Source organism: Falco rusticolus, chromosome 6 (genome assembly GCF_015220075.1).
Source record: "Falco rusticolus isolate bFalRus1 chromosome 6, bFalRus1.pri, whole genome shotgun sequence".
Classification (NCBI taxonomy): domain Eukaryota; kingdom Metazoa; phylum Chordata; class Aves; order Falconiformes; family Falconidae; genus Falco; species Falco rusticolus.
In genome coordinates, this window is record NC_051192.1 from 52,848,651 (window position 1) to 52,875,374 (window position 26,724).

Genomic DNA, 26,724 nt, shown 5'->3' on the forward strand with positions numbered 1-26,724 from the left:
TGTAAGTAATTAATGGCTTGTTTTTCCTCTAATAGGTTTCATAAAAAACAATGCAGTAAGGAGGAATACACAGGCATTAATTTTCTCAATGTGGCCAAAGCAGAACAGATTAGAGAATTGAGTAAGCGTGACTAAGAAGCTAGCGATAATGTGTGGATTTTTTTCTTTCTGTTCCTGTCTTGTTGACTTTTACTACTAATTTTTCCAGCGTGTTTCAAGTCATGTTTCTTTTACCAGCATAAAAATGAAAATTCTCTTTTTTTTTTCCCTTGGCTAAGGAAAATGGAGGAGGAAGTTCAGTGGACTATTTGTTAAAATTTTCTAAACATGAACTGGATATGGATAGAATATCTGAAATGAGAGGGAGGGGCAGGTGTGAGAACAGATTTAGAATTTCCTAACTTTTTTAACAGTAAAAGGTTGGCTATCAAATGCTTGTATGAAGGTACTTTACAGTTGGAGAAATGAAAGCTCATGTTCAATTTCTGAAATACACAGTTACTGCTGCCATGCACAGCATCCCAGTTTGATTGTTGACCTAATTACATTTATTGAACTATTGGTTTCTAGAGTGCTTCAAAAGTGCTGTAATAAAAGAAATTGCAGCGGCTGGTGAACAGGTGGCCCTGCTCCAACCAGGGAAAGACAGCCCTGAATCTATTCAGCTTTGGTTAGGAAAAGTTGGGGTTTTTTCTATGATACGACAAAATAGTTGCTCTCAGTAACATACTGTGAAAATGTCTTTGCATATCAGCCCTGACCTGCCTGCCTTGTTAAGTCTTAATGGGCTCCTCATACTTGTCACTGGCTTTGGGTGAAGTGTGTTAAAATGCAGTTTGGTAATATTCTAGAAATAGATAAACTGGGCAGATTCTCATAGATTGTAAAGAAAAAATAATTCCTACTGACAGCTTTTCTTCCTTCCACCCATTTGCGAAAAGCGTAGACTTTTCTAAGTAATCTGTGCTCATCTCTGAGGAAACATCTAATGGATTTATAATTTGATAATTCTTTGATTTTTTTATTAGTTTGCAGGGTTTTGTAGATAAATAAAAGCTGTGCCAATTTAAAGTTTTTAATCAGAAAATTAGATAACCATACCTTACCCCCTTCCACACCAAATGTTCTTAATTACCAAATGATTGTCACACCTTCTCTGCTGCAATCAGGAAAAGATGCTTGGAGTTGAAGCTGAGGTTATACAAGCAGAGAAGTGATGCAAGTTGCATTGAAATACTGTGCACCTGCTTATTCTTAAGATAGATGGTTTCATTTTGTGATACTAGGTGATTGCAAACACATTGACATTCACGTAAAAACAAAATAAAACCAAAGGAGGTGAGTCAAGGAGTATATGAAAATGTTAGGTCCCTGGGGAACCCTGTACTTGATCCTCTGTCCACCTAATGACAGGTGAAATGTTTTAAGTGCGTTACTTCTATTTAAATAAATTATGAGTGGCTGTGAAATAGAAGTTTTAATGGCCTGCCAGGAGTGCTGCAGAGAGCAGAAATGCTGTGCCTCACCTAGTTCACCTCACTTTGCTGTAAGGGTGTTTTCTGAGGCAGGACAGCCCCTTTGAGCAACGATGTAGTAAGCATGTACACTATATGGATAGATATCAGGGAAAACAAGTTAGTTGTGAAACAACTGTTAGCTGCCAGAGCACTGTAAACAGTGTTGTGTTTGTTTGGGGTTTGTTTTGGTTTTGTTTTGTTGGTTTTTTTTTTTAATTTGGAAAATACCTAACAGCATTTCTTAAACAGAGTACTTTACAGGGATTTTTATGTAAAGTTAAATTCTATAGCTTCACATGTGATTCAAAAAGGTAACTTGTTCTGCCCTCTTGTAGGTGTTGCATGTTTTCTTTCAGTGTTACTCCTGAACCTTTATTGGCAGTAGCTTTTGTAATAGGTATATGGAAATACAGTTGGTAGGAGTGGTTGGGCATCGGGAACAGTATTGCTTTTTGAGGTTGTGTGCAGACTTTGGTTGCTCTAACCCTGAAAGATGTTTTGATGTTAAAAGCTGCCTGACTCCCAACCACGTTGTGGTTAAGTTTTTATGAAATCCAGATGATTTGGAAGCAGCGTGTGCATACAGTTTACTTTAAAAATATATTGCTTTTTGGGGGCTTTCGCATGTGACTTCTTAGCCATCTGTGGGCCAGCACATTACTTCCTGTTTAATTTGGAGGGTTTTTTTCTTTTGTACAAGAGGGCTCCCTTTTTGTTTTTTCTAGCAGCTCTCGAAGTTGGATAAAGCCTCTAAAGTAAATGGAAGTCAGAACAGCATAACTGATTACGTAAGAGTCTGAATATTGTATTGGCTATAGCTGGTGTTGATAAACGCTACACTGTGTCATAGCATCCAGCTCCGAGTTATCTTGATGGGTATCTTGGAAAATCCAGCAGACTAGAGCGGTGGTTGCTGTTGAGGGCTGGAAGAGAAGTGGAGAATTGTTTTTTTTCTTTCAAGGATCTGTAGTCCCGGAGATCAAAATGTGGTTTTCTGTTGTTGGAAGAACAGAATCCATGGTAAGTCTGTTCAGGTTTCTGTTGGGACTGTTTTTCTCTGAAGTTTTAAATACTATCCCTGTACTTTTTCCTGCTCTCTTGCTTGTTTAAACCTGCCAGTAGTCATTTCTTCGTGTAGCAACAATGTAATACAGCATGCAGTTAAATATAGTCAGATGTTAGTACCTAACTTTCTAAAATCTAGAAAGAAAAAACTAATTTTTTAGCTTGTTCTTCATATGCACTTCTCAAATTTGTGGAAGTGACTATTAATATTTAAAGTTTCAGGTGTAATAACTACTGTTTTACTGTGGCAGAGCATGAATAGCATGACCTGTGATCTGTTTACTTGTCATATTAGTTGGCTTTTATCCAGGTTCCTCTAAAAATCTGTTTTCCTCTTATAAAGTCTTAGTAGAATAATTAAATTGACATCCCAAACAGTATATATAAGATTTTTCATACTCTGTAGACCCTTCTGAAAAGATCATGCAGATACATTGCAGTTAGGATATCTTACACGTTCAACACCTTCACAGAGGCATTTAAATTCTGTTTAGATTGCTACTGCAAAAAGGAAAGGACTCCCGTGTTCTGCAAGAACAATAGAGCAGGTTTTGTTGATATCCTGATATGCTGGTTGTATTCATTAGTATGTTATGATTTAATTCTTTAAGGTATGACACACTTCTGCTTCTTGCTCAGTCATCTGTCATCAGTGTAACAGAAAAAAGTTACCTTAAAATATATATAAGCACCTTAAAATACATATGTATACGCCCCTACTGGCACATAAATCAGAGTGTATTTTCTAGAGTTTTTTAACAGATGGTCAGATTATATATTTGCATAGTGATTGCTTAAATAGGAAGAAATGGTGATAAGGTATTTCTTTTTTAATAGAAGCATTTCAAACACTGAATGTGACAGTTAATATTCTGGGGATGGGGCTTACGTTTCTGAAAACAAATGCGTGGAATTTTTAAGCATAAATCATTTGTATTATTTGGCAGCCTTGTTTGTTCTTAAGGTTTAATTAAACCATTCTAAGTTGCTTTATTTTCTAAACTGTTGCTTGTGATTTTACATTTGACAGTCAATTTAAAATGTTGAATTTAAGGAGGGTTTAAGACTATCAGGGATATCAATTTCAATGTGAAATTTTTCTGAAAGTTTGTTCTACACTATCTTGGAGGTGATCTGTGTAGAAGGAACAGGCTTAAACATTCACTTAAAAGTCTTATTTTTACCCAGAAAATTGAAAATTGAGTTTATAGTTAATAATACCGATAACATGATGTAAAAATTTGATTCTCTCTACTCTGCATTTGCAAATATAGACTGTTGGTGGGATATTTTTTTTTTAACTGTTTCTTAGCTTTTTATTTGTGCTCCCGGTCTTAAGGTTTCTTAAGATTTCAGATCCTTTAGTATCTGAAGTCTTCTTGTGACTGTGCTTTCTAAGTATTCAAGGCAAATTTTTGCCCTTTCCTCTCTGCATGAATTAGTTGAAACGTTTGAGAAGATTTAGTTGTTGATTTGTTTTTTTAATGTTTGATACTAATTCCCATCAGCAGTCTGAGCTACTGATATTGCCTAACAGGGTTCTTAGGAGGAACTTAAAGTAAAAATACAGTATTTAATTGTCTTTTCCAGCACAATTGTCTTAGTCTCACAGGTATAAGATAATATGTAATTTGCCAGTTAATCTTAATCATGAACAGTGAAGTAGTTACATGTTAGCAATTTGCCTGTTTCTCGTTGATTCATAACTTCCAGCAGGAGTTTTGGTTAAATTTGGTACCCTGTAGATGCTCTATAAAATTTTGCTAATGCTTTCATATGCTGTGTAAAAACTAAAGCTTGTGCCAACACAGCATGGTTTTTCTTCTCACTAGCTGTGAGACCACAGCTCTGTGCAAGTAGAGCGTGTTTGGGTTTTTTATTCGCTTGTATTTAGATTGATACTGCAAATGGGTCACCCAGGCACTTGTATTTAATGCCTTCTTGGAGCAAAGCAGGTTTTAAAATTCATGTGCCTGTTCCTTTTTGCACTAATACCTTCTGTATGCAGGTCCTTGCTAGCAAGCCTGCAAAAGTTATAGTGCACATATGCTTTAGCTAGAATTCCTCTACCAGACTTCATTTAATTCTGGCATTCAAGTAGCTTCCAAAATTCTGTTTAGATACATGTTAAAAGAGTGTGTTAATTTTTTACATTTTTTACTCCTATTAATGAAAAAGACTTTCAGAAGTTAGTCTGTGTAGACTTTCTCCTGTATGAATAATACTCTCAGTTGGAGTAGAAATTTAGGTGCTTAATATTACGTGATAGTCTATGCATCAATACTGGATTAAGTTGATCCATCTGAAACTGCAGAGCAGCATTATGTGGAAGGTTGTGCTGTGGGGTTTTTTCAGCTGTAATTTGTCCTTAGTTGCAGAACCAAGAGCCATTTCTTTGAAGAAGCGCAGAAATACAGGGTGGTGTTTTGTCTAAAATAGATTGCCCAGTATGTCTTGCCTGTGAAGTCCTATCCACAGACCTAATTAAGCTGAGGCATTAGTTCAGAGTTGTCTTAACAGGGAAGAGCACAACAGAATCTGCCATACGACTTGTAGATTTGTACTTCACTCTAAATAGCCCTTAGTCTGTCACTGCTCATAGAGTATTTGCAGCAACCATACATTTAAAAGTTAACCCTTGTTTGGGGAAATAGAGCTCAAGCAATGTATTTTCCTTGAGCTCAACAAAAGTTGTTTCCTTTGAAACAAAAGTGAAATGGAATCAAACAGGCCCATGTATTTAATTTCTTTTGTTAAAAATTAAGAGTGCTTTTATGCATCTGTAGAATGTCATATGGATATTAAGTCACAGCATTTATAATAATGAAAGATATTTCCTTTTCAGAAAGGTTTAGAAATTTGCCTAGTCTTTTATGAATGTCATATATTAAACATTTCCCATTACTTACCAATTTTCCTGTTTCATGAGAATAAGAATAAAGTACAATTAGGTAGGAACTGCTGCATACTTGATTCCGGTCTCAGAATGAGACTTTTTGCCGGTTGTTTTAGCTGGCTCATTTAGTTGCTTTGGTTCTCATCAAAGAAGGCATCTTGTAGAAGCACTCAGTTTCCAGAGTGTGAGAGAAATCATGCTGTTACAAATTAATGTACTTCTGTCTAGCGCAGAAGACACTGCATGTATTTGTGTCAGCAAGCCTGCTTGCCATGTTTATGCAATTGCCTTAGTAAGGTTTCTGAATACCATAATTTATTTGGTTTGGTTTTGTTCATTTGTTTCTTCGTTGTTTTTGTTGAGGGGGTTGTTGGTCTTTTATTTTTTTTGAAAAAAAGACTACATATGCACAAGACTACTTCATATTTTATTAATGCCGTTTCAGGAAGTTTGTTCCAGAACATCCTGGCTTTTTTGGTCTTATCTCCTGGCAAGAGCATGCTTTAGGAAGAGAGAGGGTATATTCACTTGCGTGCTTTGTGTGCAAGTCAATTGATTGCAAACGTTCTTGTATAAAAAAAGTAACAAGTAACCCTTATTCCATTAATGAGAACAACAAAACTCTTCAGTCCTTTAGTCCTCTGAGGCTACTTGTAAATAAAACCTCTGGATACACTGCGTATAAAGTTTCTAGGTTGTCAGATGCTTCAGAGTCCCACGATGTTGTACTGCTTGCAGTCTTGCATTGCTTTCTTTAAGAGTAAGACACCGATTTTTAACCTGTTTTCCCACCCGGTGCAACTTAAAGCTGCAACAGAGTTCATGGATGTTAATTGCTTGATGTTTCTTTACCTGTGAATAATGTTGATTGTCACCAAAGTTTGAATCTCCACTGCCTTTTTTTGTTTAACTGGAAATATTTTGCCCACTTGTGACTGTAGTTTGTACAGCTCCAGAAATGTTTGGTGTTGTGCCTGCCCCCTTCCTCCTGGAGGAGAGTTTGAGAGTGGACAGCAGAAGTTTACATATGTGGACCATGGATCAATTTTAAAGTTCTTTTTAAGTCAGGGTATGACATGACTCAGATGTTGTAGGCATAGTATATTCAGTATATAAAGTAGATAAACACGTACTCATACAGGTACAACCTACAAAATGCATGATGCTTTAGGGAATGTGAGTGTTTAGGTGATCAGAAACCTCTGCTTTTGCCTCCTAGAGAGTACGTCTGTAAACTGGCTGCATAGTTTAGTAAACTGGTATTCTTCAAAATGCTTATAAGCTTGGGTTATTTAAATGCTTCTAGACTAATTACTTGCCAGGGAGGTCAGACTGAGATTTGATTCTGTTGCATAAACTTGCCTTCAAGGATGTTTATAAAAAACTTACAGAGATCTTCTATGTAAACGTAAGAGTCTGGAATCAGAGAATTAGCCTTGATAAAAATCAGTAAGATCTACTCTGAGTATAGGCAGATAAAAGATTTCAGGCTTGATGGCTGGTGTCAGGCTTGGTAGCTACATTTCTGTCCTGTTTTCTTTGGAAACATTTTAGTTGCAGGGATTCATTCTGTTTTTCAAACTGCTTCATTTCTATAAAATACAACGGGAGCTTAACAAAATAGACCAACTTGGGGAAACAGTGTCATCCTTGAAATGTTATGAGATACTGAGTCCTAATATTTCAGCTAGGCATATTTGTGTATGTATATACGTACACATATATTTTATATCTACATTATTAAAATGAAAACGTTCTTGGATTTTGCATATTTATGCACATATTTTAAAAGTCTTGGAAATTATTTATTTTTTAAAAATCTCCAATGGTGTATGTGAACTATTGGGAGTATTTTGACATGTAACCTTGTTATCTGAAGCCACTTAAATTGGAATATTACTTTGAAAAGGTTAGTAAGTGGATGACACTTTTTTTTGTGGATTCAGTTCAACAATAATTGCAAAGTGAAGATACCTTCACTTCAGGACTATTTTTTCATATTACCATTTATGTGGAGCTTGAAACCATTTAAATACTTGTGTATTTAAGACAGAAATCTTCAAATCAGTATTGAAAGGTTTAGAGTTCCTTGCTTTTTATGTAAATAATAGTAGTTTTTAATACGCATAGTATTTTTAAAAAATTGTTATTGAAGTGTGTTTTTTTCTTTAATCAGATGTGCTTCTACTAGTTTTTACTGGAAGCTGTTCATCGCTCCGGTTTTATTGGAGTGATAAAGTATGTGAAGCAAAACAGGTATGGGCAAATGACGGTTTAGAACAAGTAATGACAAGACCTTATTGTTAATTGTCTGGAGCATTACCGGTTTGGTTAGGTGCCGTACCAGCAGATACGTTTTGCACATCCATAGTTTTTCCTTAATTACTTAATACTACTATTCTGCTGTCATTCCTAACAACTGGAGAAGTGGTTTTTTAGTAGTTTTCAGAGTTTTAATTCTAGTTGTATGTACTGAAATAACTAGGTCATCCTATAGATCTACTAAACTGCAAGAATATTACTAGCCTTGCAGAAAGTGCAGCTAGTTTGTGATCCACTGTTGTGTTTTTATCCTGGCCAGTAACTAGGCACCAGCCAGCCCTCGCTCACTCCCCCCTGATGGGATGGGGGAGAGAATCGGAAGGGTGAAAGTGAGAAAACTCGTGAGTTGAGGTAAAGGCAGTTTAATGGGTAAAGCAAAAGCTGCCCACCCAAGCAAAGCAAAATAAGGAATGAATTCATCCCTTCTTATCAGCAGGCAGGGTTCAGCCATCTCCAGGAAAAAGGGCTCTATCATCTTAATACCATCACTCCAGATGTCCTCTCCTTCCTTCTTCCCCAGCTTTATATGCTGAGCGTGACATCGTTTGGTACAGGATATCCCTGAGGTCAGTTGGGGTCAGCTGTCCCAGCTGTGTCCCCTCCCACCTTCTTGTGCCTACCCACCCACCCCCCAGCCTACTTGCTGGTAGGGTGGCGTGAGAAGCAGAAAAGTCCTTGACTTTGTGTAGCACTGCCCAGCAGCAGCAAAAGCATCTCTGCATTATCAAGGCTGTTTGTAGCGGAAATCTAAAACACAGCCCCATACTAGCTACTATGAAGAAAATTAACTCTGTCCCAGCCAAAACCAGCACATCCACCTAAGCTATTTGGGGGGCACGATGTTTGAGGACGGGAGTAGCTTAACTGCTGAGAAGATATCACCTCGTCAACAGATGTGGACCTTCATTCCCACTCTGATACCTGTAGATTGGGGTACTGGTGGGGCTGCATGGGGTGTCAGCACCTCCAGCCCATCATGCTGCTGGTGGCAGGTCCCCACGTGGCATGGCATGGGTGGCTACCCTGTGAACCCAACTGCGTGTTGATGCTTACTGGAAGAAGCTGCCTGTTGTTTCCACCATGCCATTATGGCTGCTTGTCCTGGCAAATACCAGATGGGATTTCATCTGCCTGCTTTTAATGCTTCCATAGTGACTGAGTCACCAGCTCGTGGGCTGGCTGTGACGCTGCCATTAGGAAGACTGTATGCTGCTTTATATACAGTTGCACTATATAGCATGTTCCAATTATATGACTGATGTAACGTGTGTGAGCCAAAGTTTCCTGTGTTTGTTACTGACAAGGAAGTCTTACAAAACTCATCTTGTGACATAACAACACTAGCAATAAAATCTGTTCTCCTCAAATACTTCCTTTAATTCCGTCACTTTTATGAATTCATTAGTACTGTAGTCTTGGACAGCCTAAATTTTACATTCTTCTAGAAGCAGCTGTTTCTTTTTTCAGATCACTGTAGTTCATCTCATTCTTTTCTTTGTTGGTCTGATTACTCCATAGAACTATCTGCAGGTTTTTTTTTTTTTAATGCTGCCTCTTCTATTTCTGTAGTTCTCATAGTAATCTTTTAAACAAATGCTGTGTTTTGGGCACAATCCTGTTAGAGCAAGGAGGGGCTTGTGAAATAACTCTAATTGTGAAAACAAGTATGGACTACTGTACTCTGATGTGTTGCTTGATAGATGGCCCAGATGATAAGCAGATGTGATGGAAGATCACTTGTTTCTTGTTAGGCTGTCTCAAAAGCTGAGGTTAGGTCACATTATCCAACTCAGTCCTTTGACAACTTTTAACATTGTAGAATCTTTGTACTCAAGCAGAGAATACTACCGGGCTTAAAAGGGGCAAATACCCATTTAAACGTCAGGTATGAAATCTTTGTGTACCTTTGTCTGCCATAAATCTTAGTCAGCTGAGCATATTTTTGTGGTTTTTTTTTTCCTTTTGACACATTAAATGCATGATTGATTTGCCTCTGTTATATCAACTTTGTTTTCCTTCCATTCTTCTGCTCCCAGCAAACTTCCAGATTTTTTTAAGGTTGCAGTCTGTGTGACTTGAAGAGTGGAAATCCTGTAAACAAACCTAATATATGGGGGGGGTGTCTTATTTTATTCACCTTCCAGGTTCATAAGTATATTATACCAGCATTCCAGAGACTGAAGTTGTACAGAGTGGAGGTGCCAAAATTTGCTCTTTTAACTTCTATAGATTGCCAGACTTGCATGAGTTTTCAGAACTTTTCTGGTCTTTCAGGCCCTACAGGAAGTAATTGAGACAATTAGTTTGTTTAGATAATTTATTATTTACCAAATTCTTTTATATTGGGTGATATGTCCTGGGATACTAACTGAAGTTTTCCAGTTCTCCTACTGCTTAATTAGAAGACACATATAAATGAAAGTTTACAGAGTTTTTGTTACTCCTTAATTTTCCAAATATAAGTACATAACAAGTACTTTTTTTAATTACTAGAGAAGAATATGTATGTATGTGTATATATAAAGACATACATGTCGGTATATACCAATACTATTTATATTATATATGTAATAAATTTTAAAAGTTGTATCTCAGGTGAGATTTTAATGTTAACCCTTTTTTTGCTGGCTCCAGTCTGTCTGAATTCATTAATCTCCAAAACAGAGAGGTATTTTTCAAAATAACTAAAAGCTACTATTTACTTGTTCATTAAATCCTCTGCTAGTTTAGTATTTATGCATGTTGTTTTGTGGTTTGGGAATATAACCTGCAATTTTAGGGTTTTTTTTCTTCAAACAGATCAGAGTGTTTTGCTTTGAAAAGAATTGATTTAGGGGGTATGTTAATGTTTTTTTCTGATGAGTTCATAGTGTTCTGGTGTTGAATTAGAATATCAATGTATTTTACGGTGTTTGGGAGTTGAATTGCAATATTTATTACATGCATATACTTCAGATGAAAAAAATTCAATGGCAGCTTGTGTGTAGGGTCTCCTCGGTTATTTGAGAGGGTCCCATGTCAATTCAACTACAAACCATCAGAAAAATAAGAAACTCTTGTTATACTTAAGTTTTCTTTCTGTGGATTAGACAGATTGGAACATAGCTAAACATAGTTGAACAATGCTTACAATAAACCTAGGGCCTAATTAGTACCACTTCAATAATTTGAAGTTTTCATTTAATTTCAAGTGATGAGTTAGATTTGTATGGACTATGTAACCCGTGTCCTACAAACAGCATTTATGTGAAACTCCCAGCAGTCATCATCATCCAAATGTGTAATAAACTTAACAAGCTTCTGTGTGTTTTATTTATGTCCTCAGGTTGTAATTTTAGAGTCTGTCTTGTAAGATTTTTCTGAATGTGTTGATGTTCTGTGATAAGAACTATTTAAAACTAGGCTACTATGACAAAAATAAAGGTAGTCCTCTTTTCTGAAAGATTACCTATCTTTATCCTGTCCCACTTTAAATATTGTTACACAGTGTATGTGGGCCGCACAGATGCAGTAAAGCCAGATCTAAGGCAAATAGAACTTCTGTTGAGTTTTAATTGCTGGATTTATTGGTAGTATTTCATACCTCAGGTTTTTGCTTACCCTCTTGACTTGTAGCTCCCTTTGTTCTTGCTCTCAATGAGGACTTATTGTTTATTTACTTTTTACAAGGTAGTGTGGTCACTTAAATATTTCCCATACGTTCTTTTTCTTCATTTAGATTTAGGATAAAGACCTGAGTTGCCATTCTAAGTAGATTCCTGTATGCAGAACTGTCCTGTGCTTGCCTTTACCTCCCAAGTAGGATTAGAAGATATATTAAAATTCCATCTAAATGTGAAAGTTTCCCATTGTCATAGAATTCCAGCAGCAACCCATAAGTCATAGTAAATTTAGGATTAATTATTTTCATACTCTGAGAAATCAAGGGCATGCCAGACTTGCAAGTGCAGTATGTTAACATCTTTCACCTTGCGCTGTTTTAAAGCACTAAACTACTTTAAGATGATTAGAAAACTTTATACAGGTATTGCATCTCATACAAATGCATGACTTCATTCTGGTTACTGGAGCTCATTGTTTTCCTCAGTTTCCCATGTGTGTTGGCTTCATCCATCTTAGAAATGAGTAAGTCTAAGCATGGAGAAGATAATTTTCAAGAATCTTTCCATGTTTTCACTCAGACCTAATTAAACTTCCGGGGGGGGGGGGGGGGGGAAGTGGGACATTTTTATCCTATTGTGTAATTACATCAGTTATTTTTTGTGTGGTGTTATTTTTTAACAGCATGCATTTGCTTCAGTTCTAGATATGCTGTTTCATCTCCATCCCTTGCCGAAGTTCGGATGATTTGTATTTTTTTATGTTTAGAAGGGAATGGGTGGGCCTTGGCAGAGCTGGGAAGTGTCCTTTGGGTGCACTTGCCATGCAAGCTATCAGAAGCTTAAGACACAGATTTTTTTTCCCACTGTCTAGTTTGCTCCTCTGTGTGGGAATCTGCATATGTGGGGTTTTGTGGGTTTTTTTGGTTTTGCGATTGTTTTGGGACTCTGTTTCCACTAGAATACTGTTGCTGTGTGGGCGCTGCTCAGAGCTGCTTGACAAGTCAGTAGGTGACCTATAGTAGGATTTAGGAATTCAAAACAGTTTAAATTGTTGGGTTAAAAATCACATTATTCACCAAATAGTGAAGTCTAAGTGCAGCAGAGAAACTGATTATTTTATGTCACGCTGTTTTAGCCTACTTGGGAATTACTTGGGCAGTGTTTAAACTGAAATACTCTGTTAGGTCAAACTCCCTTGGCATATTTTTTTTTTTTTATTGCTTATTAAAAAGAAGAATTTCCTGTTGGAAGTTCACAGATGTGCTCTAAAAATGGGTGAGTGTTCTTATTTTCCTTCTCAAAGACTGCTTTTGGGTTTGTAGCAGTGAAAAGCCTGGTTCAGGGTCTGATGTGAAAAGCCTACCTGATATTTGCCCTACATATTCACAGCCCCTGGCAATTGCGGATTTGTTAGCGCCAGGAATAGGGTTGCTGTAACCTGACAAAAGCTGGCACAACAGCCTAACAATAATGTCAGCCCCCTTTTATTGATCCAGGCCCCTCCGAGAAGCCCCCTCCCCTGTATGGTTATGAACCGTCGCTCTGTGCTGTAAAGAGTTGGAGGAAGCTGATTTGGTTGAAAACAAAGCTGTTCTTTAGGAGGAGGGGGACTGGGGGTGGGAGTCAGTTTAGTCTTCAGCCAGGTCTGTGATGGGACCTGCCATGACACGGTAGTGCCTGCGCAGGTCTGAGCGCAAGACAGCATGGGACCAGACAGGTGGGCATCTTTCTGACACTGTATGAGTGCATTGCTAATGTCATTGTAATTAATTTAATATAACATTAAAAAATACCGAAATGTGTGAACAGTGCTGCACTGCTGGCCTCCAGATTTCGTTCTCTGTGCTTTATGCACTTTTTTGTGATCTGGGTTGTTCTTTCATATTATTTAACTGTGTTGTAAAAGCGTAGAATGGAGGTGTTACTCATTTTGAAGCTTAGGTCTAATGTACTTGAGTTATCAGAATTTTTAATTATCATGTTCCCTTTCTTCAGTCCACAGTTCGCTGTTCATCTAATTCTAATCAGCTAACACCTTCCTTATAAAACTACTTTTGGCTATGCATTGTAACAACAGATATCATTTAGAGCTAAACAAATGGGGTCTCCAGAGTAGAGTGTTATGCTCATGCAGTTCAGTTCAGGAGTATTTTCACCCAGGTGAAATGAAGCAGCAGTAGTAGGTTTGGGTTTTTTCCAGTTACACAATTTCAAAATTTTCCTTAAATTATTACTTAAGGGAAAGGATTTCCAAATTTTGTCCACAAGAGAAGTACTATCACTTCACTTTCTGCAAAGATTATGGGGAAAAGTCAGTTCAAGTATGAAAGAAAACAGGTAAGTTGATAGCACTAGAGAGTTTACTACTGTGGATGAGGCTTTTTTTAATCTAGAATTTACTGCATTATTTTTTGAAAAAATATTTGGAAAAGCTTTTGGCGTTTTGTAGTTGGCTCTGTATATTTGAGAAAATGTGTGGTAGGTTCTGGTATGTTAATCTTGGGCGGGGGGCAAAAACCATCTTTTCTATGCTTACTACATTCTTGCCTTCCACAGTCATCTAACCTCTCTACAGTTGTGTTCCTTCTGTTCAGACTAACCGCTTTAGAGATAAAGTTAAATGAAAGTAATGTTTCACGTATTATTACTGATCCACACATGTCATTGCTCTGTCTGTTCGTAGGGAAATAGTTTTAGTTCTGTTGATCTTCACGTTCCTTTGAAAGGAAACAGGTTAATAAGCAGTTTACAAAGAAACCTGTTTTATTGTAATGTCAGTAAATTATAGGAGAAAGATCCATGTGACGTGCATGAGAATTTTGCTCACTTTGGAGTTTAGTATGCATGTCTAACTATATATTAACATCCTTTTTATGCCCTTAGTAACTGTACCTTTCCTTCTAATGCATTCTCCTAGAAGGTGGAGCTGAAACAAAATTAAGTCTGTTTCAATAGAAATTAAAAATTTGGATTCAAATTACTATAAAGCTTAAGGTAAAAGTTGAAGGAAGATGTGTTAACTCTGAGGATGGTTAATGAGCAGTCTTCCCAAGCATAAGTGAGAGCACAGGCATGTTGTTACAAACATATTAAATGGCATGTGAACTAGGCAGAGAAGGAAGTCATTTGTCCTAATAATATGCGAGTAGATGTGATAGCTGATGAAGATGTTTTAATGTAATCTGAACAGATTTATTTGCAAATCATTTTTTATGCTTTCAAAATTCATTAGTTTTGTATTAAGCGAGATGACTTGGAGCTAACACATCTGCTCATAATTCCTCTTGAAAGAACAGGAAAGGGATTGACAAACTGTATAGGCTTCATAAAAACATTTAAAAAGAAGAAACAAGGAGTAAAATGCCAGCTCATTGAAATCATAATGAAGAATTACTGTAAGGCTAAAGAGTACAGGAACAGTTAGAGCAAAAATCCATCTGGGTCAGTATGCTCCAAATATGGGTTATTTAGCCAAAGTACAGAACAAAAAAAAATTAAGATGATTCCTCCTGGTTTCTAGCTTTCTGTAACTTCAGAATTTATTTCTGTGTGCCTTATATCTGTATCTTGCTGCTGCTGCTGCTTCTCTGAAAGCCCTTAAAGGGCCATACCATGAGCCTGTGATCTTTTTTGTGCATGTTTACACTTTGGCATCTACAGCAGTCTTGTTCCTGGCAGTTTCTCAATGTAATTATGAAATCCTACAGAAAATGTTTTTGCTTTTGGTTGGGGTTTTTTGTTTTGTGTTTTGTGTATGTTCTTGGGTTTTGGTTTTTACTGTTTAAAATACACTATCTGTGACAGGATGAGTAAGAAAGCTTTCTTTGTTGACTGATGAGAGAGATGATAAACAACCCAATCTGTGCCACTTACAGTCCCGTAGACCTTCACTTCCTTGATTGTTGCTAAGATAAGGAGTCGGTGTCTATTTATTTGGTTCTCTTAAGAAAGCTATTCCATTTTTTTGATCACCCTTGTTATCCTCTCAGCCTCATTGTTCTGCTGGTGTCATTTTGTAAGGGAGAGATCAGAATTAGAGTTTTCTAATGTGAGCCTTTAGGTTTTAGTAACAACGGGTTTTTTTGTTCTTTTTCTGTTAGTTCTGTTGGCTTCCAGATATTTCAGGTTATGTGTGAAGGTGGATCTGAAAGCAGTGATTAAAAAGATCTTTCTCTGAGTTAAAGCCAGTTTATAAACTATTATAAGGGTATTTGTGCAATTGCAAATGTTCATCTCATTGCTATCTGCAATCTAGTGAACATATCATGGGCTTAAACAAAAGGTTTCAACATTTAATGTACACTAGCCGTCGTAATCAAGCATAAGAAAAGTGATGTGTATGGATATAATGTCTAATGTAATTCATGAGTACCAAAGCCATGATCTTTGAATTGGTTGATTATGTGCACTGTTTTAAATTGCAATGCTCTTCCAAAGGCTTGCTGTTTTTACCTAATCTTTGACTGTATTAGGCAGATCGTTGAATTCCTGGACCCAAGGGAATGAGATTCTTGCTAGCATCGTTTGAAGCAAGGACTGAATAAAAACAGTGTCAATCCCAGATGCTTGTTTAGCCTTGGCCAGTCTGGTCCCTGAGAAGAGCTGCTGTTTGGTCCCTGCAGTTACATATGTGTATACGTGTGATGTGTGAGGGTATAAATACAAGGGTGGGTGGGTGAGTTGCTGGTGACTCTTCTGCCCTTTGGAACTAAAGGAGTTTGCCTCTAGGTATATTTAGTGGTTGGAGGCAGAGGAAGGAGCGTGTAAACCAAATCGTCTTAATTTTCAGTTCCCAACAAGGGGAAGATGGTAACTGGTTGTGCTGACAGCGCCCTGATGGAGACCAGTCCCTTACAAGGTTGGAGCATGACTTCACATTTGGACCAGTGAAATACAATTTACTCCCCCACACTGTTGCTCCAGTGTTCAGCATTACGTGGTCCTTCTCCAACTCTTGGTTTCGAGTTAGTTGATAAACTTTCTATATGGTAAATTTAGTTAAATTATTGTTTACCCTTTTTCTGGAACACTTATAAGCATGGTGAATAGCACATTTATTTAGGCTTCTCTGAAAACTACTCTTCCTTGTGACAACTAACAACTTCCAATCAGTTGAGCAATTATTAATACACAAAGACAAGTTCCTTCTTGTCCCATGTCACGTTAAAGTCTTGAAGAGCTCCTGGTAAGAGATCTTCCCGTGTCCCTCTTGGAAGTGTAGGTGTTCTGTCAACCAGGTCATCCTTCCCCATATGCTTCTTGGTTGCTTAGGTGGGGGCAAAAGAAAAAGATACTTACTTACAAAGCACGATTTCATTTTTCATTGTATTTATCTAGCTGTCGTCTGACTTGTGTTTCTCATAACTTCAACCAATTTTTTTGGTATAAAGTTAAAAATACTCTGTAGTTACCTTGATGTTTCTTTAGAGCCCTTTAAAAACCAAACACAAAAGTAACTAGTTTTTTTTAACTGCCTTTATATTCTTTCCAGACAGAAAAAGTGTCCTTACTTCAGTTATTTATTGCGTATTTTTTTCTTTTTTTTTTTTTCTGTAAGTATGGCTTAAGCAATTATTATGAAAAATTTGGACATGTAGAATGTTAATCTGGAATCATGGGACTTGAAGGAATTCCTTTTCTGTGGCTTTTGAGTAAACATTTGGGATTAACTCAAGATTTAATGCATAAAAATAGGTCTTTCACTTGCTTAGAAAACAGTGTATAACACTAGCTTCTGAATAGCCTTCACCTTGATTTTTCTTTTAATTTATTGTAACAGTGGGAGCAATTAATGTTTTTGCTGCCAAAAGAAAAGAGTTGGAAAAGATGGGGGGGGGGAAAGGAGGAGGAAGTTGCATATTCAATACCAAATCAACTTGGGGGGTTATTTTAGGAAGCAACATTACATTTAAAAACCGTACTCTTGAAAACTTACCTAGCATTCTTCTTCCAAGTGACTTACAGGGTAAAATGGCACTGTTTGCTGTAGTAGATAATGAAATCACAAGTGGTTGCCTTATGTTATCAGTGACAATTTCAAGGTTTGTGATACTAACATTTAGACTGATCGGTGTGGTGCCGTGTAAATTGGAGCATGTGTATGATGCAACAGCATGGCTTGAATAGATGCTTCTGTTCTCTTGTCTTGAATCTGTTGGATGTCTCGTAATAAGTTCACTGTTAACAGTCCTTTCAAAATCTCTAGTGGAATACTTGGAGGCAGATGTTTCACAAACAAAATTGCATGGTGTTGCAGTAGACTTACATGTTGGCTCTATCAACTCTAAAAGACTTAGTAATTATAATGTCTACTTGTTTATTGTAAAACTAGAGGCACTGTTTGTTTCTTTACAGTAGCTCCTTTATGGTCCTAATGAATGTGAAAAGCATTTCTATTCCTTTTTTCTCGTAATCTGCAGTTTACCTTGTTTCATTTTGGTATTAGCAAGGAAAACAGTGCAGTCTTGTGCAACAGAATACGTAGAGGTATAAAAAATAATAATGTGTGTAAAAGTGCGAATAAGTATTTCATATTAGAATGGGATTAGAACGAACTTGTATAACTTTCAGTTAATGTATTTTCTTTCTTACTCGAGCTTTCAGTAAGACAAATATTCTTTGCTTCTAACAGTGCTTGCAGGTTCAGTAGGCATAATATTAAAAATTTCTTTTGACTTTGAATGAGTGTAACTCTCTACTGCATAATCTTTTTTTTTTTCCAGTTTGGGAACATATAAAAGTAGTGAGAACTTACAAGTTTACCTAGCTGTGTAAAATTGTGATTAACACTTGTGGAATGCTTAAGATATCAAATACAAATGTAATGAATCAATGCCTCTTTCTCTGTAGGGTGCTGGTCAAGACAAACTTGGAATATATGTCAAGTCTGTTGTGAAAGGAGGTGCTGCAGATGTGGTTAGTAATAATCTTAAAACATCAGAAGTTAAAAGGTAGAAAGATCCTTTGGAAATACTTCTAAATCCTTTGTTTACTAATATGTGTGAATAACTCCTAATTTAGACCATGTTAGTACAGGTGTATGAATTTTCTTCTCTCTTGAATATGTATTTAGGATGGTCGTCTGGCTGCAGGGGATCAGTTGCTCAGTGTGGATGGTCGAAGTTTGGTGGGCCTGTCCCAGGAAAGGTATGGAATGCTTTCCTTGGGTGTCTTTACATGAAGAAAATGCTGTAGTCATAATTTACCAAGAAGGACATAAGCTCTTTTTTTTGCGTGTCAGGCTTTGTCTAGGCTTTTTATAACTGCCTATGAATAACCTTAGCAACAAGTTTAACTGTTCGTGTAGTATTTTCTGTATAAGATATAGGTTATCTATGTAGGAGAGATTGTATTACAGGTTTGGGCTTTAGTTTGGAGCATAATTTATTTAGCTCTTAATTTTAAATATTATGGCTTCTGACCTTTATCTGTAGAAACTGAAAACAGTACTTGCCTGTAGGTGGTGTATGTTTAATAATTACATCTTCTAGTCATCATCTTCTAATTTTTTCAAAGTGATTTTAAATATTAATCAGAGAGTGTTTTGTCAAACAGAAGATTACTCAAACATGAGAAGTCATGACATACCAACTGATAATAAGGAGAACTAAGTAATACAGTGCCTAATTTTATTTTATTTGCTTTGGCTTTTATTGCAGGGCAGCAGAACTTATGACTAGGACAGGTTCCGTAGTAACACTAGAAGTAGCAAAACAAGGAGCAATTTACCATGGTCTGGCAACTCTGCTTAATCAGCCATCCCCAATGATGCAAAGAGGTAAAAATGCTAATATTATTTATGTTGAAAACAGTTTTGTAAGGCTTAGCATGCAGAAAATATAATTCACAGTAGCTTGCCACACATTACCAAAATATTAAATCGGAAAAGAAACATAATTTCACAGAGAAGAAGCATCTCTTTCTTATCAGAAGTTCATCTTATTTCAAGTATTGTTTGAAATTATGCGAGTCTAGTAATTAATAAATGCTTTGTATATGCACCTGTTTAAAAAAAAGCATTTAAGCACAGTTCTGGTTAAAATAAAAATTGCTTCAGACAAATGGAATATAATGAATACAAAGGGCATTAAACTTCAATGGCTTTTTTTATTCCTTATATAAAATCTTCTCTCCTCCTCTCAGAATATGACTTCCTTGTAACCACAGATTGCAACGTAATTACTAAGAGAGAAATAAATAGAAACAAAAGCCCCTAGTACATGTTTTGCCACTGAATTATTTTTCTTTAAACTAGAAATACTGAAACGTGTATTCTTAAGTTTCCATGTCTGATCATAGGTAGTTCTTGGATGTTTCTCCAATGTTAGATTTTATCATCCTACTGTAGTGAACTAACAACAGACACGTTTAAGTCTTAGGTAAAATAATGTGGTAAAGGAAATAATTTTGTAAAGGAAGACCTTTTCTACATATAGGGTAGAACTACAGTGTAGAAAAGAATGGGTTAAAAGACTAAACCCTTATTATCACAGTTTACAACACCATCCCAGATGCCATATGCCTCAGTCAGCAAGAGGCTTTTCAGTAAAGCACATTTGGCTTTTCCAGATACTGTGGTACCTTCTCAAAAGCTCTTTTGAAGCTTACAAATCAAAGGAATCCTGTGTAGTTGATACAAGAGTGGGATTGTGTATCTGAAGAAGTAAAAGTTTTAAAGTCTAGCATTTGCTTTACTGGGAACTGATTTTTAATTATAAATGCAAGGTAGCTCTGGTTTGGAAAAGAATATGCTAGATAGTAGTTAATATAAGTGAAAGGGGGAAAATACATATCCAACTGTTACAGTTTCTGACCGCCGTGGCTCAGGTAAACCCCGACCAAAGAGTGAAGGCTTTGAGCTGTATAATAACGCCACTCAGAATGGGTCACCTGAGAGCCCCCAGCTGCCATGGACTGAGTACAGTGAACCAAAGAAGCTGCCAGGGGATGATAGATTAATGAAGAACAGAGCTGATCATCGCTCCAGTCCCAATGTAGCAAGTAAGTAAGATTATCCTTCTTTTAGGGGTAGATGCCTCCACCACTATTTTAGAGGCTGTTGAATTTAAAAAAGGGGGTGATTGTTTTAAAATACCAACGTAGTAGTAACATTTGGAGCAAGCCTCTTGTTAGAACTGTTCAAAGGAAAAATCATATTTATTTTGTGAATGCTACTGCTTTACTAAATCACGTAAATTATTATTAACAGTCATGTAAATGCTGCCTTTAACTTTCCAACAGATCAGCCTCCAAGCCCTGGGGGAAAGAATGCTTATGCATCTGGAACTACCACCAAAATAACCTCAGTCTCTACTGGAAATCTTTGTACAGAGGTCAGAAGTGGGAAGCAAAATGCTTGCTATTAAACTTTCCTTAGCTATCAATAGTGCCAGTGTGCTTCAGTTAAACCAGTGTCTTAAATATTTGAACATAGTATAATGCTGATTCTAGTGACTGGGTGGGGGTTTTGCTTATTACAGCTAATGAAAGATCGAGACAGCTTTCAGTGATTTTATTAAATTTTGTTCATGAAGTTGTCCATGTGATTTCTTAGGTTTGTACAATATTGTGTACTTGTTTGCAGACCATAAAAGCGTGAGTCATAACCACAATTATATTTGATACCAGACAACCTCTTTATCTCCTGTTCCAGACAAATAATGCTGTTATGAGCCAAAAGAAAACATTTGGAGAATGCATGTTTAGAATATCATTATGTACAGATCTGTGTGATCAGAAAATTCTACCTTACGTTCTTTCAACCTTTTTCAGGAACAGACTCTGCCCCCACGACCTGAAGCTTATCCCATCCCAACACAGACCTATACTAGAGAATATTTCACATTCCCAGCTTCAAAGTCCCAGGATCGAATGGGTCCAGCTCAGAGTCAGTGGCCAAATTATGAAGAAAAACCACAGGTCCAGGCAGAAAGTAATCATTCTATCAATACTACAATGCAGGTGAGAAGTAATTTCTTTCAATACAAGAAAAAACCAGAAAGAAACTGGTTGCTTTCCACTCCCAGACTGCTGGAGACATTTTTGCAGAACAGTCAACTCTATAACCTCTGGGCTGTTGACGAGAAACTATACCATGGGAGGGGAGCAACTGTACTTTTGCCAAGATTGGCTTGGGTTCAGAAACCCTACTCTTTTTATTTTTATTTTCTTTTTTCTCCCTCCGTAGGATTTTATGTTATCATGGTCTGCAGTCTTGTTATCTGGGATGGTTTAATACCCTGTTAGAGGTAATGGGTTGTAGATGGTAGTAGGGTTTGTCCTGTAAAATGTTTTGTGGCTTTCTGAAATGCAAACTAAATATTTTGCTCTTCCAAGAAGATTTATGTGGAAAAATCTCTTGCTTGCAGAGTGCATTGTTTAAGTGACAGGGCGAAGTACTAAAAATTAAATAAAACACTACCTCGAGATCTATCCAAGGTCTTTACTGAAACACATTCCCTGCTCTCAGTTAAAAAACAACAACATGCAAATTGCATCTATTATGAAAGTGCAGATGCTTCTTGACCTGAAGTGAATTTACCCTTCCCCTGTACCTTCTATAAATTCAGAAAATAATGTTGTTCTTCTCTTTTTAAATGAGGACTTTACTCAAATCCATACAGGAAATTAAATCTAGATCTACTGAATCCACTCACTGGACCATCTTTTTCTCTAATCCACCAGAGACTTAAAAATATATAGAGAAAACTTTTGTTTTTCTGTTTCTTAATTTGTGATAAAAGCAGAGCCTTACAGCAGGATCAGCATGGTTTTTTTTACTTTTGGAAAAACAGTGTCTGGTAAATTATCTTGCGATTGTGTCACAGAAGCAAAGTAAGGATTGGTTATCGATTACTCACACATGTATCAGCAAGTAAATTCAGTAAAAGGTCAATTGAATGAAAACTTAGTACTCTTCCCCCCCCCCCCAGTATTATAGATACCAAATCCTAATTATTGCAGCTGTTAAGAATATGGATGTTATACCCAAAGTAGGGTGCTGCAAGTTAAATGACTGTGGCAAATCACTATGGAAATATTTTGCTGAATTTCTGTGCTCAACTCATTTGCATTTCATGATTTCATCTCAATCTTAGCTGCACAGCTGAATACCTATCCACTCTGTCAGTGATGGGACAGGCAGGCTGGTAGCAGGGAATGGTTCCTACGCATTTGTTGTAACGGGCTGAATTGCTGCCTGCACATGCGTTTCTTCCCTACTTAAGACAAGCTTAAGTGAGTAGCTTAGACAAGGTAGTTTAACCTGGTGAGACACACCTTGTCTGTTAACGTTGTTGACAGGTACCAAATCTGAACTATGGTCTTAAGGCTGAATGCAGTGCAGAAAAGCACTTTCATACAGCAAATGTCCAGAAGCTTTAGCTTCTTACAAACACTGAAAGTGTACGCAATTTTCCTGCACCACACGATAATTCTTTGAAGTTGAAAATTAGAGGAAAATAGACTTTAAAAAAAAATACTTTAAAAAAATCCTTGTAATCTTTACAGTGAGAACTGGCCTTGTAAAAAAAGTTGCTGTAAGCTACTGACTGATGTGAAATGCCTGTTTACTGTTCTGAAGGCATTAGCAAACTGTTTGGCTAGGTGCATCTGTACAGCAAATGTAACACAAATAGCTGTGTGTTCAGCTCTGCTGGACTAATAGAGCATAAAAAATACGCTTGTTCATCTCAAAGAAGGCATTCTTTAGAGGTCATAGTTAAGGTCATTGATGGAGAAAAAAAGAAAAAGATTTTGCTTTGTTAGTCTTCTCTCAGTTGTTGATAATTGGTACATTATGTTTTCAGTGCTTAGTACTTCCTAACATTAAAAGTACAAATATTTGCTTCACAAAAATCATTAACAGATTTGATAAGCCTAATTTATGGTCCAGTATTTTTTTTTCAGGAGGTTGTACAATGCAGTGAGACCTTGAGGTTGTTAAAAGACTTGCTGTTTGACATGCTAAAAAGGTGACAAAAGCGCAAACCAACACATCCATGCCCCCAGAGCAGGTAGAATGAGACCTGCCTGCCCAGATCCGTTCCAGTGAGTGGTGCTGTAGTAACAGGAGCTTCCTGCACGCGCGGGTCATCCCGCCTGTTAACGGAGGAGGATGGGCACAGGCTGTCTTGTCTCTCCCTCTGCAGCTTTTCTGGTTGCCTTCCCAATAGGAAAAAAAGTGCAGTAAAGCCAGTTGAAGCCTGAATGGCGGAGCTGGTACGCCTGAGCTGCTCTTCCGAGTTGCCAGGACTGTCATGCTCACATGTGGGGGAGGGGGTGTCAGGGATAGCCGTGAGAAATTGTGAGCTGGGGAGGTTTTCAGCTTAGACTCCATTTTGCCTTCATCCTTCTTCCCAGTCCAGGTTTCCAGGCATTTCGGAGGTTGCAAAGTCTTCCATCACTTGAACGATCTAAAAAGACTGAGAAGAATATTTTATTGTTGATTCTGGGAAACTTGCTGGGCATGGAAATGCTTAAACTCATTAAAAGTAATTACCTTTGGCAATAAGAATGCAGTTTGTGAGCCATTTTCAAATACGTTTTAATATAGACAGACTGTGAAATACATGCCTTATTTGATTTTTTTTTTTTTTCCAGCGTGTAGCTCGTTCCCAGGAAGAACTCAGAGATAAAGTTTTCCAGCCAGAGAGGAATCGTTTGGAAGTTGTTATACGGAAGGATGTAGAGTACCTCGATCGGAAGTCAGACAGTGATCAGTGGATGAATTCATCCGTGGATTCTAGCACGTCTAGCCAAGAACACCTGAACCATTCATCCAAACCAGTCTCGCCTGGTTCCTGTTTAACTAAAAGTGGACCTGGCCGTTGGAAAACTCCAGCTACCAGCCAGCCGACTCCAGTGGCCATTTCCCAGCCCATCAGAACAGATCTTCCCCCTCCACCACCACCGCCTCCAGTGCATTATGCAGCTGAATTTGATGAACTACAAATGGATTTGCCTCTGCCTCCCCCTCCCCCTCCAAATCAGATAGGAGCACAAGCATCCTCCCAGGTCGCTGCTGCTGAGCGTAAAAAGAGAGAAGAGCATCAGAGGTGGTATGAAAAGGAAAAGGCACGTTTGGAAGAGGAGCGAGAAAGGAAACGTCGTGAGCAGGAGAGAAAACTGGGCCAAATGCGTTCTCAGCCACTAATTCCTGCTCAGCCTGTGGTTCCTCCTGTTTCTCTTCAACAAGTGAAATCAGAAAAACCTTCAACTTTGCAGAGGTCTCAAGAAACTGTCATTCGAGAGTTGCAGCCCCAACAGCAGCCTCGGACTATTGAGCGGAGAGATCTCCAGTACATTACTATCAGCAAGGAAGAACTGTCCTCTAGTGATAGCCTCTCTCCAGATCCCTGGAAACGGGATGCTAAGGAGAAGCTGGAGAAGCAGCAGCAGATGCACATTGTGGACATGCTGAGTAAAGAGATTCAGGAACTTCAGAACAAGCCCGATCGTACAGCAGAAGAAAATGACCGCCTCCGCAAACTCATGCTTGAGTGGCAGTTCCAAAAGCGACTTCAAGAGTCAAAGCAAAAGGATGAAGATGATGATGAAGAGGAGGATGATGATGTGGATACTATGCTCATCATGCAGCGACTGGAGGCAGAAAGAAGAGCAAGGGTAAAAAGGGATAATCCTTTCTAGATGAAAGTATTGTAAATCTGTATCTTGATGGGTTCTCTGGCTTTGTCTAAGTATTTTGATGTTCTTACAGAGTAAAGGAGGATGAACCTTTCTTAAATACCTTGAATTTTAAAATTGCTTATTTACAGTGGCTTGACCAGTTAAGTGATGTATTATGACAGGATTGTAGGATCCAAGTTGGCAGTCACATTTACTTTTCTGATTGTGGGGAAAGAAATTCCCTTTGGATAGAAGGATTTTGCTATGTACCTGGAGCAGGATTAGAAAGTTAAATATGGCAGGAGTTTTCTTACTGGAAGGTAAGCAAAAACATTTGAAATTATGAAAGTCTCTAGGAGAGTCGGGAACAAAAATGGTGTAATTCCTAACCCCCACCCCCAATATGTTTGCTTTTAAGAGTTCTTACAGTCTTGGACCTGAACACAGACACGGAATGCATGCTGTTTCCAGAAAACAGTGAACTGAACTGAGATTCCACCTTGCTGGTCTGCTCCAAGTAAAAGCTGGGGTATAAAGTAGCTGCTACCTCTACCACCACCTCAGTGGTGACCCCAGTAGTGCCGGGGGGAGTGAAGCGTTACGTTGAGCCGTGTGGCTTTGGTGGTTCTCTAACAACTAGTGCACCCTGTCTAGGGCTCCAGCTCATACATAACTGCGTTTTGCATGATGTCCAGCTTAATCAGTATCTGACAAGGTTTGCTTACCTTAGCTTCAGTACTGTGAAAGCTCATAATGTATGTAATGAGGTAATACAACTAAATAGTGTGATAAAGTTCTTAACGCTGCTGATGGCTGTTGCCTCTCAGAATGTGTTAAATCTATTGTTACTGAGAAACAATTTCTATAGGAAAATCTGTCTTCTCTGAATAATAGCACGGATACCAAAGTTATATACCGATAGCTGTGCTCTGACAGGCTTAAAAACTAGCTCTGTAATATGCTGGGTGTCTTCTGTCTGTTTATCTTGAAAACTGGATTTAATTCTGTGATAGGCAGTTTCTAATTCTTAATAAATGTTTGTACATGCTTATTTTGATGTTCAGAAATAGCTATTGGCTTGAGTAGTATTTGAGTTAAGGATTGTTTTGGCAGCTTGATTTCCTAAACTTAACTCTTCTCATATTCACTGCAGTCTGCATTGCTTTCCTTTTTTCTTGTGGCTAACTTTATTACTGTGTAAAACAATAGATACCTCAAACTTGGAAACTGAAGAAAGGAAAAGCTAAATATATCTTTGGCAAACGGGTTATGTTAAAGCCCAGCATCGCTAACATGTAATTTGTAGCACATAGGCAGTTACCTGTGGGCATAAAAAATCCATGTAAAACTGCCATTTTAACAAACAGTGTCTTCAAAATTTTAGTGTAGCAAGGCTAAAAAAGCCATCTGTCATTTATAGAAAGCCAGTTGTGTTGCATAACGTTATATCAGCCTTCTCTTTAAGTGCTGGATTTAAAATACTGTTTGTGCATAAAGTTCTTCCAGCATTTTGGAACATTTTGAAACTAAAAAATAACAGTTGTTTTGAACTGAAGTAATGTTTGCATTTTGGTACATTACACTGTCTATACTACTAGAGATGTAATAAGTAGCATCTCTGGAGAATTACTGAGGTTTTGAATGAGTCAAACCAATACTGATAAAAACTTTGGATTAATTTATTGTTTTCATTTCT

At 37.5% G+C, this 26,724-nt stretch overlaps 1 protein-coding gene across 22 annotated transcripts in view; it reads left to right on the forward strand.

Moving 5' to 3' along the window:
* AFDN (afadin, adherens junction formation factor) overlaps positions 1 to 26,724 on the forward strand; it is a 131,620-nt gene that overhangs the window by 89,252 nt on the left and 15,644 nt on the right. For 21 of the 22 annotated variants that reach the window (XR_005104787.1, XM_037391072.1, XM_037391082.1 and 18 more), the window contains 7 exons: positions 18,252 to 18,317; positions 18,475 to 18,548; positions 19,061 to 19,179; positions 20,208 to 20,402; positions 20,643 to 20,734; positions 21,174 to 21,362; positions 24,003 to 25,025. Coding sequence is in view for 21 of the 22 variants with exons in the window: in XM_037391072.1 (XP_037246969.1) it covers positions 18,252 to 18,317; positions 18,475 to 18,548; positions 19,061 to 19,179; positions 20,208 to 20,402; positions 20,643 to 20,734; positions 21,174 to 21,362; positions 24,003 to 25,025 (1,758 nt within the window). In the remaining variant the exon portion in view is untranslated. The remainder of the gene's footprint in view (positions 1 to 18,251; positions 18,318 to 18,474; positions 18,549 to 19,060; positions 19,180 to 20,207; positions 20,403 to 20,642; positions 20,735 to 21,173; positions 21,363 to 24,002; positions 25,026 to 26,724) is intronic. The other variant, XM_037391075.1, reaches the window with a different exon arrangement.